The sequence below is a fragment of the Phyllobates terribilis genome, unplaced genomic scaffold (genome assembly GCF_046119375.1).
Source record: "Phyllobates terribilis strain yellow unplaced genomic scaffold, ASM4611937v1 Scaffold_5__5_contigs__length_657084704, whole genome shotgun sequence".
NCBI lineage: Eukaryota > Metazoa > Chordata > Amphibia > Anura > Dendrobatidae > Phyllobates > Phyllobates terribilis.
Window position 1 is genome coordinate 320781260 of NW_027362765.1, and position 20372 is coordinate 320801631.

The 20372-nt window shown below is 44.7% G+C and overlaps 1 protein-coding gene across 2 annotated transcripts in view; it reads left to right on the top strand.

The window, feature by feature from the left end:
* The window catches only part of LOC141273123 (gastrula zinc finger protein XlCGF66.1-like), a 99746-nt gene that overhangs the window by 59268 nt on the left and 20106 nt on the right, over positions 1-20372 (top strand). For both annotated transcript variants that reach the window (XM_073684545.1, XM_073684544.1), the window contains exons 2-5: positions 15484-15582; positions 18507-18698; positions 18784-18904; positions 18983-19059. In XM_073684545.1, coding sequence (XP_073540646.1) covers positions 15487-15582; positions 18507-18698; positions 18784-18904; positions 18983-19059 — 486 coding nt within the window. In that variant the 5' untranslated portion in view covers positions 15484-15486. The remainder of the gene's footprint in view (positions 1-15483; positions 15583-18506; positions 18699-18783; positions 18905-18982; positions 19060-20372) is intronic.

The following is a 20372-nucleotide window of genomic DNA, read 5'->3' on the forward strand; positions in this document are numbered from 1 at the left end:
TGTATGTGTAATGTGCATGTAGCGGAGATGTATGTGTATAGTGCATGTAGCGGAGATGTATGTGTATAGTGCATGTAGTGGAGATGTATGTGTAATGTGCATGTAGTGGAGATGTATGTGTAATGTGCATGTAGCGGAGATGTATGTGTATAGTGCATGTAGCGGAGATGTATGTGTATAGTGCATGTAGCGGAGATGTATGTGTATAGTGCATGTAGCGGAGATGTATGTGTATAGTGCATGTAGCGGAGATGTATGTGTATAGTGCATGTAGCGGAGATGTATGTGTATAGTGCATGTAGCGGAGATGTATGTGTATAGCGCATGTAGCGGAGATGTATGTGTATAGCGCATGTAGCGGAGATGTTTGTGTATAGCGCATGTAGCGGAGATGTTTGTGTATAGCGCATGTAGCGGAGATGTTTGTGTATAGCGCATGTAGCGGAGATGTTTGTGTATAGCGCATGTAGCGGAGATGTTTGTGTATAGCGCATGTAGCGGAGATGTTTGTGTATAGCGCATGTAGCGGAGATGTTTGTGTATAGCGCATGTAGCGGAGATGTTTGTGTATAGCGCATGTAGCGGAGATGTACGTGTATAGCGCATGTAGCGGAGATGTACGTGTATAGCGCATGTAGCGGAGATGTACGTGTATAGCGCATGTAGCGGAGATGTACGTGTATAGCGCATGTAGCGGAGATGTACGTGTATAGCGCATGTAGCGGAGATGTACGTGTATAGCGCATGTAGCGGAGATGTACGTGTATAGCGCATGTAGCGGAGATGTACGTGTATAGCGCATGTAGCGGAGATGTACGTGTATAGCGCATGTAGCGGAGATGTACGTGTATAGCGCATGTAGCGGAGATGTACGTGTATAGCGCTTGTAGCGGAGATGTACGTGTATAGCGCTTGTAGCGGAGATGTACGTGTATAGCGCATGTAGCGGAGATGTACGTGTATAGCGCATGTAGCGGAGATGTACGTGTATAGCGCATGTAGCGGAGATGTACGTGTATAGCGCATGTAGCGGAGATGTACGTGTATAGCGCATGTAGCGGAGATGTACGTGTATAGCGCATGTAGCGGAGATGTACGTGTAATGTGCATGTAGCGGAGATGTACGTGTATTGTGCATGTAGCGGAGATGTATGTGGAGATGTACAGTACAGACCAAAAGTTTGGACACACCTTCTCATTTAAAGATTTTTCTGTATTTTCATGACTTTGAAAATTGTACATTCACACTGAAGGCATCAAAACTATGAATTAACACATGTGGAATTATATACTTAACAAAAAAGTGTGAAACAACTGAAAATATGTCTTATATTCTAGGTTCTTCAAAGTAGCCACCTTTTGCTTTGATAACTGTTTGCACACTCTTGGCATTCTCTTGATGAGCTTCAAGAGGAAGTCACCGGAAATGGTTTTCACTTCACAGGTGTGCCCTTTAAGAAATGAAGGTCAGTCAGTGCGAAAAATTGGGAAAACTTTGAAAGTGTCCCCAAGTGCAGTTGCAAAAACCATCAAGGACTACAAAGAAACTGGCTCACATGAGGACCGCCCCAAGAAAGGAAGACCAAGAGTCACCTCTGCTTCTGAGGATAAGTTTATCCGAGTCACCAGCCTCAGAAATCGCAGGTTAACAGCAGGTCAGATTAGAGACCAGGTCAATGCCACACAGAGTTCTAGCAGCAGACACATCTCTACAACAACTGTTAAGAGGAGACTTTGTGCAGCAGGCCTTCATGGTAAAATAGCTGCTAGGAATCCACTGCTAAGGACAGGCAACAAGCAGAAGAGACTTGTTTGGGCTAAAGAACACAAGGAATGGACATTAGACCAGTGGAAATCTGTGCTTTGGTCTGATGAGTCCAAATTTGAGATCTTTGGTTCCAACCACCGTGTCTTTGTGCGACGCAGAAAAGGTGAACGGATGGACTCTACATGCCTGGTTCCCCCTGTGAAGCATGGAGGAGGAGGTGTAATGGTGTGGGGGTGCTTTGCTGGTGACACTGTTGGGGATTTATTCAAAATTGAAGGCATACTGAACCAGCATGGCTACCACAGCATCTTCCAGCGGCATGCTATTCCATCCGGTTTGCGTTTAGTTGGACCATCATTTATTTTTCAACAGGACAATGACCCCAAACACACCTCCAGGCAGTGTAAGGGCTATTTGACCAAGAAGGAGAGTGATGGGGTGCTACGCCAGATGACCTGGCCTCCACAGTCACCAGATCTGAACCCAATCGAGATGGTTTGGGGTGAGCTGGACCGCAGAGTTAAGGCAAAAGGCCAACAACTGCTAAGCATCTCTGGGAACTCCTTCAAGATTGTTGGAAGACCATTTCCGGTGACTACCTCTTGAAGCTCATCAAGAGAATGCCAAGAGTGTGCAAAGCAGTCATCAAAGAAAAAGGTGGCTACTTTGAAGAACCTAGAATATAAGACATATTTTCAGTTGTTTCACATTTTTTTGTTAAGTATATAATTCCACATGTGTTAATTCATAGTTTTGATGCCTTCAGTGTGAATGTACAATTTTCATAGTCATGAAAATACAGAAAAATCTTTAAATGAGAAGGTGTGTCCAAACTTTTGGTCTGTACTGTAAGTGTATTGTGCATGTAGTGGAGATGTATGTGTAATGTGCATATAGTAAAGCTGTGTATGTAATATGCAGGTAGTGGGGATATATGTATAATGTGCATGTAGCAGAGCTGTGTATGTATTATCCAGCCAAACCAGAACTCACACTTTGCACTGACGAGGGTCAGTACCCTGAAACACAGTGTCTGCAAATTGAGTTTCTGGTCTTGGCTTTTTATCCGAAGTCATGTGATAAGGCTTATTAAAGGGTCGATATTGTATTATGTGCTGATACAAGCTGTATGTGTAATGTGCATGTTTGTATGTAATATGCAGGTAGTGGAGGTGTATGTGTACTGTGCATGTAGCAGAGCCCTTTCTTGCTTAATTTGTGCCTGAAGTTTATCACAATTTTTATTTTTTTTTTGTCCACTCACTTTTAGAAGGATTAATCGCAGGCAGGACAGATTCTAGCTTTTTCGACTGCTTGAGGTGAAATTTGAAATGGTGCCCCCCCCAAAGTGTAATTTACATCTAAAGTAAATAAACGCAATTCTGTCATTGTTTTTTGGGTTTTGTTTTATGGTATTCATTCATTATTATTTTGTCCCCTTTGGGAACTTGAACATAATCTATAATATAAGGCTGCAAGCGTCCTTCTGTCCGAAGCCTTTATATACTGCACAAGCGCGACACGCCTTCGCAGTCTGGCTCCAAATAGAAGCACGCATGGAGCCGTTACAGGTAAGAGGAGTGTATGGCGCCGGAGATCACGGTATGCGTAGACACTGAACACACACCGTGATCTCCGGCGCCATACTTACCTGACCCGGAAGAATGTTGCCGCGGCGTCTCTGTTCTGGTTGGAGACCGGGGCAGGAGTGCGGCGTCGGAATCAGCGCATAGCGCTATCCGGCGCCATTTTACTGAAGACACATTTGCAGTGTGTCTTCAACAAAATGTCGCCGGACAGCGCGGTAAGGGCTCGCGTGTACTCCAGGACCACACTCCTCCCCCAGCCTCCGGCAGAACAGGACGCAGCGCTGGAGCGCAGGGAAGAAAGGTGAGTATAAGTGTTTTATTTTTTTGTGTGTGTGCAGCGTGATAGGGATGGGGTACCATGCATACCAGGATTGAGGTGTGAGGGCTACCATGCATACTAGGATTGGGGGATGAGGGGTACCGTGCATACCAGAATTGGGGATAAGGGGTATCATGCATACCAGGATAGGGATGAGGGGTACCATACATACCAGAATAGGGATGAGGGGGTAACATGCGTACCAGGATGAGGAATGGGATACCATGCATACCAGGATGAGGGATGGGGTACCATGCATACCAGGAGTGGGGGTGAGGGGTACCATGCATACCAAGATAGGGATGAGGGGTACCATGCATACCAGAATAGGGATGAGGGGTACCATGCATACCAGAATAGGGATAAGGGGTGCCATGCATACCAGGATGAGGGGTCTTGTATACCAGGATAAGAATGAGGGAGGTACCATGCATACCAGGATAGGGATGACGGGTGCCATGCTTACCAGGATAGGGATGAGGGGTGCTATGCATACCAGAATTGTGGATGAGGGGTACCATGCATACCAGCATAAGGCTGAGGGGGCCATACATACCAGGATTGGGGATGAGGGAGCCATGCATACCGGGATTGATATGAGGGGTGTCATGCATACCAGATTTGGGATAAGGAGTGCCATGCATACCAGGATTGGGGATGAGGGAGCCATGCATACCAGGATGAGGGATGGGGTGCCATGCATACCAGTATTGGGATGAGGGGTGCCATGCATCCCAGGATTGGGGATGAGGGGGCTATGCATACCAGGATTGGGGATGAGGGCTGCCATGCATACCAGGATTGGGAATGAGGGGTGCCATGCATATCCGCATTGGGGATGAGGGGGTACCATGCATACCAGGATAGGGATGAGGGGGTACCATGCATACCAGGATAGGGATGAGGGGGTACCATGCATACCAGGATAGGGATAAAGGGGGTACCATGTATACCATGATGGGGATGAGAGGCCGTGCATACCAGGATAGGGATGAGGCAGTACCATGCATACCAGGATAGGGATGAGGGGGTACCATGCATATCAGGATAGGGATGAGGGGGTACCATACATACCAGGATAGAAATGAAGTACCATGCATACCAGGATGAGGGATGGGGTGCCATGCTTACCAGGATTGGGGGATGAGGAGTGCCATGCATACCAGGATAAGGCTGAGAGGGGCATACATACCAGGATTTGGGATGAGGGAGCCATGCATACCAGGATGAGGGATGGGGTTCCATGCATACCAGGATTGGGATAAGGGGTGCCATGCATATCAGGATTGGGGATGAGGGGTGCCATACATACCAGGATAGGGATGAGGGGTACCATGCATACCAGGATAAGGATGGGGGGCAGCACATAACAGGATGGGGTAACAGGATTGGGTAGCACAATACCAGAATGGGGGGGCCACAAATACCAGTATGGGGGCACAGAATGGGGACAGCATATAATAGGATGGGGGCAGCACAAATACCAGTATGGGGGCAGCACATAGCAGGATGGGGGTGCAGGATGGGGGCAGCACATAACAGGATGGGGGACCATATACCAATAAAAATGCTCGCCACCCGGGCGTAGAACAGGTTCAATAGCTAGTATATATATATATATTCTGCAATATAGAGCAATTCTGCTGTATATAGAGCAAATCACTATCTCCTATGAAGGAATACAGCACCAGAACCACCATCAGCATGCCAATATAGACCAAAACCACAAACAGTACATGAATACAAAACCAGAAGCACCTTCAGAACTACCATTTTTCATACTGTGTTCTTTCTATACTGTGCTTCTTCTCTATATTGCTTCCTCTCTGTAGCCACCCATACAAAGTATGAGGTCCCCGAAGTACATTTCCCCCACACACAGTATGATGGGGACAATAACTCCCTATACACATCATAATGGTATAATAGTGACCATAGCTCCCCCTGTACACAGTATGATGGCCCATAGCCCCCATACACATAATGCCCCCTGCACAAAGTATGATGTCCCATAAGCCCCCCATACACATCATTATGCTCACATAGCCCTCTATCTACAGTATGATGGTCCAGAGTCACCCATACAAATATAATGCCTATGTAGCCCCCTATACACAGTATGATGGCCAATAGCCACCAATATACAGTATGATGCTACCAAAACCTCCCTGACTCCCAGGCAGCAAGATTGAACAAAAAAAATCTTCTACTCACCTAATCCTGGTTCCTGCAGCGTATCCCCACACTATGCCCTTAAAAATAGCAGTGTCATTATAATGCTCCTGAATACAAATATCTGCTCTACCCTGTACCCCTCAATAAATAATTTCCCCTTACTATTTTCCCTGCACAAAATATGACCCACACACTGTCCCTCTTATGGTTCTTCCCCCTCCAAACTGCCCCCTCCTTTCCATACTGGCCCCCCTCGTCACACTGTCCTCTCACACTGTGTCCCTCTATAGGGTCCAGTTTATAAATTGTGCCCACTCAGCAAACTCCCCCCTCCTTGGCTTACTGTCCCCTCCTTGTTGTGCCCTTACACTGTTCCCCCATGCTACACATAGTGCTATTCTGTGCCCACTCACACTGTCTCCTTGCACTATTCCCCTCCATAGTCTCCTCACACATTTCCCCTCCCTCCTCCCTCCTCATACTGTCTCCTCATATATTTACCCCCTCACTCTCCATACTGCCTTTTCACACATCCCTCCCGACTCCCCATACTGTATCCGCACCCAGCGGTCAGAGCTACAATTGTTCACTGGGAGCTGGCATGCTGCATCTTCTCTGAGTCGGCTGTCAGCTTGACAGCCGGCTCAGAGAACAACCAGCTCCCAGTCCGAGGGGGGGCATAATGCAGCCCCGGGGGAGACACCTCCCTGCTGGCTGCTTTCGAGGCAGATGCCCCCCCCCCCCCCAGACATGCCTCTGCTGTACATTACATAAAACACCTTTATCTATAATACTGAAGAGAAATCATGTATTATATTTCTGAACCATAGCGACTGAAATTTAAGTATATTTGCTGTCGCTGTTGAATCATTAAATTAGGTATACGAGTTTTTCTTTATTTCTTAAATATGTCACAGTGTTGTCATGGCTATACGCGTTGTGATGTGCAGTTAGTGGAGCTACAAACGTGTGACTAGCGCGTGGTGGAGCTATATGCGGGTGGGTGGTGGAGCTATATGCTTGTGTGACCGGTGGGTGGTGGAGCTATATGCATGAATAATGGGTAGGTGGTGGAGCTATACGCGTTTGTGAGGGGTGGGTGGTAGAGCTATACATGTAACAAGCAGATGGTGGAGCTATACATGTGTGATGGTTGGGTGGTGGAGCTGTACACATGTGACAAGCAGATGGAGCTATACGCTTGTGTGAGGGTGGATGGTAGAGCTATGCACATGTGACAAGCAGATGATGAAGTTATATGCATGTGTAAAGGGTGGTGGAGCTATACGCATTTGAGGGGTGGGTGGTAGAGCTATACACGTGACAAGCAGATGGTGGAGCTATATGCATGTGTAATTGGTGGGTGGTGGAGCTATACGTGCGTGTGAATGGTTGGTGATAGAGCTATACACATGTAGCAAGCAGATGGTGGAGGTATGCATGTGTGACGGGTGGGTGGTGGAGCTATACACATGTGACAAACAGATGGTGGAGCTACACTGCTCAAAAAAATAAAGGGAACGCTCAAATAACACATCCTAGATCTGAATGAATGAAATATTCTCATTGAATACTTTGTTCTGTACAAAGTTGAATGTCCTGACAATAAAATCACACAAAAATCATCAATGGCAATCAAATTTATTAACTAATGGAGGCCTGGATTTGGAGTCACCCCCAAAATTAAAGTGGAAAAACACACTACAGGCTGATCCAACTTTGATGTAATGTCCTTAAAACAAGTCAAAATGAGGCTCAGTATTGTGTGTGGCCTCCACGTGCCTGTATGACCTCCCTACAACGCCTGGGCATACTCCTGATGATGTTGCGGATGATCTCATGGGGGATCTCCTCCCAGACCTGGACTAAAGCATCCGCCAACTACTGGACAGTCTGTGGTGCAACGTGACGTTGGTGGATGGAGCGAGACATGATGTTCCAGATGTGCTCAATCGGATTCAGGACTGGGGAACAGACGGGTCAGTCCATAGCTTCAATGCCTTCATCTTGCAGGAACTGCTGACACACTCCAGCCACATGAGGTCTGGCATTGTCCTGCATTAGGAGGAACCCAGGGCCAACCGCACCAGCATATGGTTTCAAAAGGGGTCTGAGGATCTCATCTCGGTACCTAATGGCAGTCAGGCTACCTCTGGTGAGCACATAGAGGCCTGTGCGGTCCTCCAAAGAAATGCCACCCCACACCATTACTGACCCACTGCCAAACTGGTCATGCTGAAGGAAGTTGCAGGCAGCAGATCGCTTTCCACGGCGTCTCCAGACTTTGTCATGTCTGTCACATGTGCTCAGTGTGAACCTGCTTTCATCTGTGAAGAGCACAGGGCACCAGTGGCGACTTTGCCAATCCTGGTGTTCTGTGGCAAATGCCAAGCGTCCTGCCCAGTGTTGGGCTGTGAGCACAACCCCCATCTGTGAACGTCGAGCCCTCATACCACCCTCGTGGAGTCGGTTTCTAACCGTTTGTGCAGACACATGCACATTTGTGGCCTGTTGTGGGTCATTTTGCAGGGCTCTGGCAGGGCTCCTCCTGTTCCTCCTTGCACAAAGGCGGAGGTAGCGGTCCTGCTGCTGGGTTGTTGCCCTCCTACGGCCCCCTCCATGTCTCCTGGTGTACTGGCCTGTCTCCTGATAGCGCCTCCAGCCTCTGGACACTACGCTGACAGACACAGCAAACTTCTTGCCACAGCTCGCATTGATGTGCCATCCTGGATGAGCTGCACTACCTGAGCAACTTCTGTGGGTTTTTGAGTCCGTCTCATGCTACCACGAGTGTGAAAGCACAACCAACATTCAAAAGTGACCAAAACATCAGCCAGAAACCATTGGTACTGAGATGTGGTCTGTGGTCCCCACCGGCAGAAACACTCCTTTATTGAGTGTGTCTTGATAATTGGCAATAATTTCCATCTATTGTCTATTCCATTTGCACAACAGCATGTGAAATTGATTGTCAATCAGTGTTGCTTCCTAATTGTACAGTTTGATTTCACAGAAGTTTGATTTACTTGGAGTTATATTCTGTTGTTTAAGTGTTCCCTTTATTTTTTTGAGCAGTGTATATGCATGTGTAATGGGTGGGTGATGGAGCTATACGTGCGTGTGAGGGGTGGTTGGTAGAGCTATAGACATGTGACAAGCAGATCGTGGAGCTATATGCATGTGTAATGGGTGAGGGGTGGGTGGTAGAGGTTTCTCTATATCTGACATACAGTGGCATGTAAAAGTTTGGGCAACCCTGGTCAAAAGTCCTGTTATTGTGAACAGTTAAGCAAGTTGAAGATGGAATGATCTCTAAAAGGGCTAAAGTTAAAGATGACGCATTTCCTTTGTATTTTAAGCAAATTTATATATTGTAATTTTTTACATTTTAAAAATTAGAAAAAGGAAAATGGGCCAATTGAAAAGTTTGGGCATACTTGGAGATTTGTGTGCTCAGATAACTTTGACCAAGTTTTCAGACCTTAATTAGCCTGTTCGGATTATGGCTTGATCACGATCATCGTTAGGAAAGGCCAGGTGATGCAAATTTCCCAGCTTTATTAAAAACCCAGCCTTTAATCTTAATAAGCCAGACGATTAGATTTGTTTATCCAAGGGAAATACACTATTATCTTTGGGTTGACTTGTAAATCTATGTGTATTTATGTACTTGGTCAATAAGAACAGATCAGTATTGGTATAACCCTATTTGTTGTCTCCTCTTTGATTCAGTGAAACAATATTGTTTGCAGCTATGCTAATTACATATCATACTATGTCAGCTGAATGTTTATTTACAATAGCCTTTGCTATACCAACTATGTAAATTGATTAGCTCAAACAATGAGATCTGAGCACTGCCCTTTCCCCCAAACCTGTGACTGATGACCTTAGACAGATGTAAATATAAACAGGGATGTCTTTAGTGCTGCAGACAGAATCAAGGAGCATCAGAAAGACTTTACAAGGAGAATGAGAGACATCCTTCAGGACAGTAGATGGATTTCTTGGCCGCTTCATTCAAAGTGACACAGATTAGGATTTTACATGATTCTAGCCTAAGGGTATCTGCCCTGATTGGAAAGATACGGATCTGCTCCATTAATCATCAGAGAGACCATGGATACATTTGGGGAGTCCAGGGTGGGACGATGAAGTCACCTGAGCCCATGGATATGTTGATTGGGGTTGCCAGGAGGAACCCACCAGTCGCGAGGGACCCACGGAGACAATCGGAGAACCCAGATTGGAACCAGCCACTCACCTGGCCCCATGGAACCTCTCGGAGAGGCCAGGGTGGGACCCTCGGGTCTCCTGGCCTTGTACCTCGATGGACTGCTAGATTCGTAAGCTTGCCGCTACCTCCTCTCTGTGACGGCCCGCCAGAAGCGGGTGGCCACTGGTTGAGGTAGTTGGCCCTGGAAATCCCAAATTCGCAGCTGTTCTATCCCAGGCGGGCTGAGCGGAAGGGTGAGGACTATGTAATGTTGTACCTTCTTGGGTATTTGCTGGGACTGTTCTATATGTTTATTGTCTTCTTTGTGGCTCAATAAAGTATTACCACGCTGTTTTACCATCACCCAGTGTTGTCTGAGTAGCGTTACGCCCACGGAAGACCCCGGGTCTTCACACGCAGCCTCCTCTAACCTTGTGCCAAAGAAATCAGCAGTCATGGGTTCTTCTAAGCAGCTGCCCAGCACTCTGAAAATGAAAATGGTGGAGGCCCACAAACCAGGAGAAGGTGATAAGAAAATAGCAAAGCGTTTTCAAGTTGCCCTTTTCTCAATTTAAAATGTAATTAAGAAAGTAGGCATTAGTCTTACCGGTGATTGGTTTTCCAGGAGTCCATCATGACAGCACCATCAGGTCGTCGTCCTTCATATCCTTGATAGGGACAGGAACACACAAGACGTTAAAAGGCCCCTCTCTAGCAGTCTTTTTGAGACATGTGGGGACTGGGTAGTTGTAAGATGGAATCTATCTGAGGGATCTGCATAAATTCTATTCTGTATCCCTTTGCTATTGTTTGATGTAACCACTGATTTTGGGATACTCTTGACCAGGCCTTGCGAAAGTATTGGAGTCTTCTTCCTACTTTCATGGTGTCATTGTCTCCTTATGTTAGTTGTTGAATTGGAAAAGGTACTTCTTCCTTTGCCTGCCTTCGGTTAGCTCCATCTACCTGTCTTCCCTTTACCAATATACTCTGGTCTCTGATGGGAACAAGGCCTCCAAAAAGACGATGCTTCCTATGAAAAGCCTTTTTTCTCATCTGAGGCTCTTTCTAAAATATCGTCCAGAACAGGACCAAATACTCAGAGACCGGAAAAGGAAAAATAAACAGTTTGTTTTTTGAGTGGCTGTCCACCAGCCATGTTTTTAGCCATATAGTTCGCCTTACAGTATTAGAGAGTGCCCCATTCCTTGCTGCAAATCTGATCGTCTCTGCTGAGGCGTGAGCCATGAATCCTGTTGCTATTTTTAGTAATGGAATGGATTTCAGGATCTCATCTCTGGATGTCTTCTTCCTGAGATGACCCTCTAACTCCTCTATCCATATATTCATGGATCTTGCCTACAGAGGAAGCCGCTATGTTAGCCTTAATAATAGCCGCTGAGGATTCTCAAGTTCTTTTGAGAAGACCATCTGCTTTTCTGTCCATAGGGTCTTTCAAACATGATGAATCCTCAAATGGGATAGACTTTTTTTGGCTACTCTGGCTATAGGGATGTCTATCTTAGGAATCTCTTTCCATAATTTTATCTCTTCCGGCTTGAATGGTAGACGTGATTTAAAACTCTTTGGTATAATTAGTTTCTCTTCTATGTCCTCCCACTCCTTTATTAACAGGGAATACTTTGTTCATTCGGAATCTTAACCCTCCCAACATTTCGTCCCGTATTGAGGGGGATTGGTGGTATCCTCATTGTATATCTCACTGCTGAAAAGGAGCGTACAAATGTTTTCCCAAGAGAAGACATATTTCTTTTTCTAGTCTGGCTGTGCTGGGATAAAACCTTCCCCTTCCTCCTGTTCAGGGTTAGTATAGTATGGTATTTCCTCTGAACTTGACTCCATCTCTAATCGTGGCCTTTTTGGTCTAAGCACCATTTTGGAGGAGTGAGGGGAGACTACCTCCGTGATGGAAATCTGGATCTCTTCTCTTATGGCCCTCATATCGGTCATGAAAGAGGCATATTCCTCTTTAACAACCTTGGCAATACATTCAAGGCATAATTGTTTCTCATATGTGTCAGGTAGTTTTGTGTTGCATGTGGCACATCTTTTCCCATTTTTCTTTGATGTTGAAGGGGTCATAGATCTTTTATTAATATCCTTATGCTAAGGGGACAAAGGTATGTATAAACCTAATGCCAGGTGAAATACACTTAGTGCGTGTGAAAAACCTCCCAGTTAACTGACTTGTACCAAGGGTTGGGTTCAGTAGTGGTATCAGACCAGATAGTGGTTTGTCCTTCCATTGCTCGCTGTCTAAATGCACTGGTAACCTCAGCTCAACTCTGGTAGTAAAATAAATAGTACTATCTCACCTGTCTTGCATCATCGTCAAAGGCGCTGTCCTCTTTAATTTCAGGTTTGGCACTCTTTTTTTTCAAATCCCAGAAGTGCTTGATCTCTCTGTAAACCAGAAGTGCTCCTGCATACCGGTATCATCAGTGCGTATGCCCGTCACTTGCAGGGATGGACAGAGTGAGCCAAGAGCCCCTCTCAGGGGGAAGCGACTCAACCCAGGAGTTCCCACTCTATTGGCCCAGGCTGAGGGACCCCTTGTTCAGGAGGGTGTCAGCCCTCAGACTCTGGAGGAGGAAGGGGAAAGATGTGAGGACCCCCATCCCCCGATCCTCCTATGTCCAACAGTCAGGAATTCCTGCTCCACTGACTGGGAAGCTCTTCGATGCTACGGGCACCCCTCCTATGCATCTGTCCCTGATAGGGACTGGAAATCACTGGTGGTTGGTGGCGGGAGGGACCTTTTAACCTCTTGTATGTTCCTGTACCTATCAAGGATATGAAGGACGACCTCCCGGTGGTGCTGTCAGGAGTGACATCCTGGAAATGACAGTTAACAGGAACAGTGATAGTCAAGATAAGGTCTGGAAGACCAAGCAAAATTTCAGTGAGAGCTGCTCTTAGGATTGCTAGAGAGGCAAATCAGAACCCTTGCTTGACTGCAAAAGACCTTCAGAAAGATTTAGCAGACTCTGGAGTTGTTGTACATTGTTCTACTGTTCAGAGACACCTGCACAAATATGGCCTTCATGGGCGAGTAATCAGAAGAAAACCTCTCCTGCATCCTCACCATAAAATTCAGTGTCAAAAGTATGCAAAAGAATATCTAAACAAGCCTGATGCATTTTGGAAACAAGTTCGGTCGACCGATTAGGTTAAAATAGAACTCTTTGGCCACAATGATCAAAGATATGTGTGGAGAAAAAAGGGCACAGAATTTCAGGAAAGGAACATCTCGCCAACCATTAAGCATGGGGGTGGATCAATCATGCTTTGTGCTTGTGTTGCAGCCAATGGCACGGGGAACATTTTATGGGTAGAGGAAAGAATGGATTTAATGAAATTTTAACAAATTCTTGTTGCAAACATAACACCATCTGTAAAAAAGGTGAAGTTGAAAAGAGGATGGCTACAAATGGATAATGATCCTAAACACACTTCAAAATCCACAATAGACTGCCTCAAAAGGCCAAGCTAAAGGATTTACAATGGCCTTCACAGTCCCCTGATCTGAACATCATTGAAAATCTGTGGCTAGACCTCAAAATAGCAGTGCATGCAAGACGACCCAGGAATCTCACAAAACTGGAAGAATTTTCCAAGGAAGAATGGATGAAAATCCTTCTGATACTTTCAAAATTGGGTGCTACTAGGTACTAACCATTTAAGGTGCCCAAACCTTTGCATCAACCCATTTTCCTTTTTTGTTATCTTTAAAATGTTAAAAATGACAATATAAATAAATATATATAATTTTTTTCCCTCTTTAGAATACAAAGGAAATGTGTCATTTTTAAAGGGAACCTGTCATGTCCTTTGTAGTATCTAAACTGCTCCATTGCATTGTTAATGATACAATGTGCATCACTAACATGCTTTTTTCATTAAAATAGGTGGTATAATCATATGCAAAAAGCACTTAATATAGTTATATCATACCTGCTCGTTTAGTCATAGGGGTGTGATTCATTACATTCAGTCAGGCTTGTCGCCGCCTACGCCATTTTAATTCTGTTCCCGGGTTTGCGCTGACGTCACTAGAATCGGAGTTTAAATCCCGCGCTTGCAATGTATGTCATAACCAGCCGTCCTTGCACAGTGTGTATATTGGCCAGCCGCGCTTGTGTAGTGTGTATTGGCGATGCAGCGCTTGCGCATTGTCGATCTGGGAGCAGCGCATGCACCGTGACGAGCGGCTCCGGCCGCACACAGTGAAGCTGGGAACTGCACACAGCTTCACTGCGCACGTGCGGGGAACCACTTGTTACGGCACAATGCGCGGCTCCCAGATTGACAATGTTCAAGCGCGGCTGGCCGATACACACTACACAAGCTCGGCTGGCCAATATACACACTGTGCAAGCGCGGCTGGCCAATATACACACTGCGCAAGCGCAGCTGGCCAATACACACACTGCGCAAGCGCGGCTGGCCAATACACACTGCGCAAGCGCGGCTGGCCAATATACACACTGCGCAAGCGCAGCTGGCCAATGTACACACTGCGCAAGCGCAGCTGGCCAATATACACTGCGCAGGCGCAGCTGGCCAATATACACACTGTGCAAGCGCGGCTGGCCAATATACACACTGCGCAAGCGCAGCTGGCCAATACACACACTGCGCAAGCGCGGCTGGCCAATACACACTGCGCAAGCGCGGCTGGCCAATATACACACTGCGCAAGCGCAGCTGGCCAATACACACACTGCGCAAGCGCAGCTGGCCAATGCACACTTCGCAAGCGCGGCTGGCCAATATACACACTGCGCAAGCGCAGCTGGCCAATATACACACTGCGCAAGCGCAGCTGGCCAATACACACACTGCGCAAGCGCAGCTGGCCAATGCACACACTGCGCAAGCGCGGATGGCCAATATACACACTGCGCAAGCGCGGATGGCCATGACACACTGTGCACGCGCTGGATTTAAACTCTGATTCTAGTGACATCAGCACAATCCCGGGAACAGAATTTAAATGGCACGGGCCGTGACTACTCTGACTGAATGCAATGAATCACACCCTTATGACTAAATGAGCAGGTATGATATAACTATATAAAGTGCTTTGTGCACATGATTAGACCGAGTATTTTAATGAAAAATGCTTGTTAGGGATGCACTAACAACGCAATAGGGGCAGTTTAGATACTACAAAGGACATGACAGGTTCCCTTAATGCTTAGGCCTGTTAGAGATCACTTCATCTTCAACTTGCTTAGCTGTTCACAATAACAGTAATTTTGACCAGGGGTGCCCGAACTTTTACATGCCAATGTGCATGTAATTGTATGTCTGTCACTAAACTCTACTAACACGTAAAATTGTTGTGTTGAATGATCATCATTCTGAAGCCTCTTTATATCCCTTCCACAAGGTGATGTTCTCCTGCCTGAACAAGCCACCACAGATGGAGCAGATCTCCCAGAAGATAATAAACCTCAATCTAGAGATCATCTGTTTGTTAACTGGAGAGGTGAACAATTCTGGGATTATGTCGCATGAAATGACTCATAGGCAGTACTGACACTACATTTGGCCTATACATTTCACATTCCAATAGATTAATTTATAACAAGCAAGCGGCATTTTTGCCATACGCTCAGCTCGTATACATTGCTATAACCTTCTATTGACTAGATTTTTTTTTTTATAACTGAATCGTGCAAACATTGCACAGTATATGATTTTACAATGAGTTAGATTTATGAAAGTGTAAGACCTGTTCACATGTATAGGATTTTAGATAGATTTGAGCACAGAAGAACACAAAGCTTCCAATGCATGACCGTCCAGGAAGGTATATATGAGTTACAGGTGACTATCTATGTATGTGGCTTTCCCCACTGTAGTCTAAGACTGTTGAGTTTACAATGCAGAGCCACAAGCACACAGTGCCTTCTCCTCTCTAGGTGCAGGTTCACTTTCTGGATTCCTATCTATCAGGCATTTATGAAATTGAGTTATGGCCTAAAGTGTTGGCACCCTTGAAATTGTTCCAGAAAATGAAGTATTTCTCCCAGAAAATTATTGCAATTGCACATGTTTTGTTATACACGTGTTTATTTCCTTTGTGTGTATTCTAACAACACAAAAAAACTGAGAAAAAAGGCAAAGTGGACATCATTTCACACAAAACCCCAAAAATGGACCAGACAAAATTGTTAGGACCTTTCCAAAATTGTGTGTAAACAACTTTGTTTCAAGCATGTGATGCTTGTTCAAACTCACCTGTGGCAAGTAACAGGTGTGGGCAAAATGAAAACACACCTGAAACCAGATAAAAAGGGGGGAAGTTGACTCAATCTTTGCATTTGCATTATGTGTCTCTGTGTGCCACACTAAGCATGAAGAACAGAAAGAGGAAAAGAGAACTGTCTGAGGACCTGAGAACCAAAATTGTTGAACAATATCAATAATGTCAAGGTTACAAGTCCATCTCCAGAGATCTTGATGTTCCTTTGTCCACGGTGCTCAACATAATGAAGAAGTTTACAACCCATGGAACTGTATCTAATCTCACTGGACGTGGATGGCGGAGAAAAATGGATGAAAGGTTGCAATGCAGGATAGTACGGATGGTGGATAAGTAGCCTCAATCAAGTTCCAAAGAAATTCAAGCTGTCTTGCAGGCTCAGGGTGCATCAGTGTCAGCGTGAACTATCCGTTGACATTTGAATGAAAATAAACGCTGTGGCAGGAGACCCAGGAGGACCCCACTTCTGACACAGTGAAATAAAAAAGGTAGACTACAGTTTGCCAAAATGTAGATGAATAAGCCAAAAGCTTTCGGGGACAGCATCTTGTGGACAGATAAAACCAAGATAGAGCTTTTTGGTAATGCACATCATTCTACTGTTTGCCGAATACGGAATGAGGCCTACAAAGAAAAGAACACAGTACCTACAGTCAAATATGGTGGAGGTTCAAAGATGTTTTGGGGTTGTTTGTTGCCTCTAGCACTGGGTGCCTTGACTGTGTGAAAGGCATTATTAAATCTGAAGATTACCGAAAGATTTTGGGTTGCAATGTAGTGCCCAGTGTCAGAAAGCTGGGTTTGCGTTCTAGGTCATGGGTCTTGTATCAGGCCGATGACCCTAAACATACTTCAAGAAGCACCAACAAATGGATGGAAACAAACCGCTGGAGAGTTCTGAAGTGGCCAGAAATGAGTCCGGATCTAAATCCCATTGAACACCTGTGGAGAGATTTTACAATATCTGTAAGGAGAAGGCACCCTTCAAATATGAAAGACCTGGAGCAGTTTGCAAAAGAAGAGTGATCCAAAATTCCAGTTTAGAGGTGTAAGAAGCTTGTTGCTGGTTATAGGAAGCGTTTGATTGCAGTTATTTATTCCAAAGGGTGTGCAACCAAATATTAAGTTGAGGGTGCCAGCAATTTTGTCCGGCCCATTTTTGAGGGTTTTGTGTGAAACTGTGTCAAATTTGCCTTTTTTTTCTCTGTTTTTTTGCGTTGTTCCAATATACACAAAAGAAATAAACATGTGTATAACAAAACATGTGTAATTGCAATAATTTTCTGGGAGAAATACTTCATTTTCTGGAAGAATTTTAAGGGAGCCAAAACACTTTCGGCCATGACTGTATAATTTTGCTTTTCCAGAAATGTCTTAGATGGTAATATCCTTAGTTATATTGCGGCCCTTGAGAGTGATTCAATATGAAAATATGGCCCTCTGACTAGAAAAGGTTGTGTATCCCTTCTCCATGCATTAGAGCATCCAAGCGTCACGCTGAAGCTGACCTGATAGCTGGATTTAGCCAGCTTCAGTCCTCCTACGCTGTCTACCATGCTGCAAAAGCAAAGCTGCCTCTACTGGTAGCATGCCACTGGTCCAAACTGTCAATCTTCATGAGTGTGCTGTGCCCTGCCCCCTGACTGGGAGGTAGAGAAGTGGTGTGTTCCTGAGGAAAGAAGATTACAACTCTCCATTAAATGACAATGGTGCTAATCTTTGTGCAGATCTGTGGCAAAGCAAACTGAATACCCCTGGTAGATATTAAATTACTGACCTCAAACCTTAGAGTCCAACATACACATTATATGTCTTTTGGTGGAGTGAAACTTCTGTGTTCTCTATGAGAGAACCGTTGCCAAACATGTCTGGCGGCAGCTTATTCCTAGGAGACAATACTTTCAGTCCAAAATTGAACATGCCGGATCAATATTTTCCCCTACAATAAATTGTCCCATACACATTTAGACTGTCGGCCGGACCCGTGTACGGAGGTTTAAGTCTAGCATAACCATTTGGTGACACACTTCACACATAAGATAAACAGAAACTTCTATCAATTAACAATAGACATGGCTTGAGACTTAAGGGATTTGGGGAATGTATATAACGAATGTATATATGCCGTCTCTGTCCATACACAGGATTACACTGTGGTGAAGAAGACATCTGGAGAGGGTGTGACCTCAAGCAACTATCCTAATATATTAGAAGAAGGGTGCAAAACCCAGAGTTCTATCACAGAGCACCCTCCTCATTTACTGATCCATGAAAAGAACAAAGAGCAGAAGATCCTAGACCTCACCAACAAGATCATTGAGCTGCTGACTGGAGAGGTGAGCGCTGCTGGGAATACTGGGACATTATACACTAACACAAGAGATAATGTGTCTGGATGATGACTGTATTATTGTGTATCAGGTTCCTATAAGATGTGATGATGTCACTGTCCATTTCTCCATGGAGGAGTGGGAGTATATAGGACAGAAGGGTCTGTACAAGGACATCATGCTGGAGGATCACCAGAACCTCACGTCACTAAGTAAAGAGGGACTTTTTTTTGTTTGTAAAGGTGATCAGTTTTGAATGTCACCTAAATATGTTCATCCTCTTTCTACAGGTAGATTAAGTAATAGAAGCCTGTCAGAGGGATGTCCCAGCTCCATGTATGCACAGGATTGTCCGTTGATTGATCAGGTAGGTCTTTACTTTTGGCTCTAAGGTCTTTATATGAGCTAAAGTTTTGCAACAGATGCAGATCTCAAGATAAGACTTCAGGGTCTTTATAAAACAGTGACTGCTGGAGGTTAATTTGTAGATGAAAAGCATTCTGAAGTCCCAATGCAGCATCAAGAAGTCTTAAAGCTTCTTGACTATCAGATGCATGGTATGTTAGGCTGCCTGCCAGTATAACACTTATAAACTGGATAATGCACTGCACTATATAAGTAGTGCAATGTAGTATCTGTGTAATCAATGGATGTCATGTTCAAGTCCCCATGTGGGATTGATAATTATTGTAAAAGAAAATGATCAAAAAATCTTATGTATCCTTAAATGGTACCAATAAAAACTATAGCTTGTTACTTTTAAATAAAAGTAATTTGTTATTGGTCTTAGAATTTGATGCACAAAAAAATGAATTTCTTGAACAAAAGTAGTAAAAACTAACGCAAAAAGTTATGAATTGGGAATCACTGTAATAGTATCAACCCATACAATAAAACTCTCTTTATTTATCCCGCACCATGACACCATTGAAAACTACACATTACACTGAAAAAAGGAAGCCTTCACACAACTTTGTCTACCGAAAAATTAAAAAAAAAGTTATATTTAAAAAATGTTTATTTTTAAAAGGTTTTTTTTCTCTCTTTTTTTACAAAAGTAGTAAAACATAAAAAAGAAACTAAATAAATTTGGCATTCTCATTATAGTTTCGACTTGGTGAATATAAGCATAAGCTCTGGGGGGGCGGAGGAATTCCATTGGTGCGGTGCATGGACAGCTCCAGTCCGATTCCTGGGTAAATTGAGTAGTAGAAAGTAGAGGGAGAGTTAGAGTCTTCGGTCAAGAGTAAGAGCTTTCGCATAGACCCGGTGTCTTTTCATACCTCTACCGTTATTTTACGTACAACCTGATTTTAAACTTTTTTTCTAATAAATGTGAAGTTTTATTTTACCTGGTTTTTGTGGCTCTACCTTCTACAATAGCACTAAATGGTGAATGATGCAGAATTTCTGTTTTTTTATGTTCATTAGAATAGGACAAGTACAGGTACCCGCCGCTTGTGGGCACAACCCGGCAGATATCAATTTGTCACACCAGGTGTGGGAAAGACTTAATGCAACACAGAGGGAAGAAGGAAAGCGAGCCCAGACACTAGGGAAAGGGGGAAGTGGACACCTCCTAGTCTGGTCTAGTGTCACCTTGTCTCAACTACTGTCCGTATATTGCCTCTTCAGCAATCTTTGCACGCGTGCCTCACCCTGTCTTTCCCTGGCGTATGG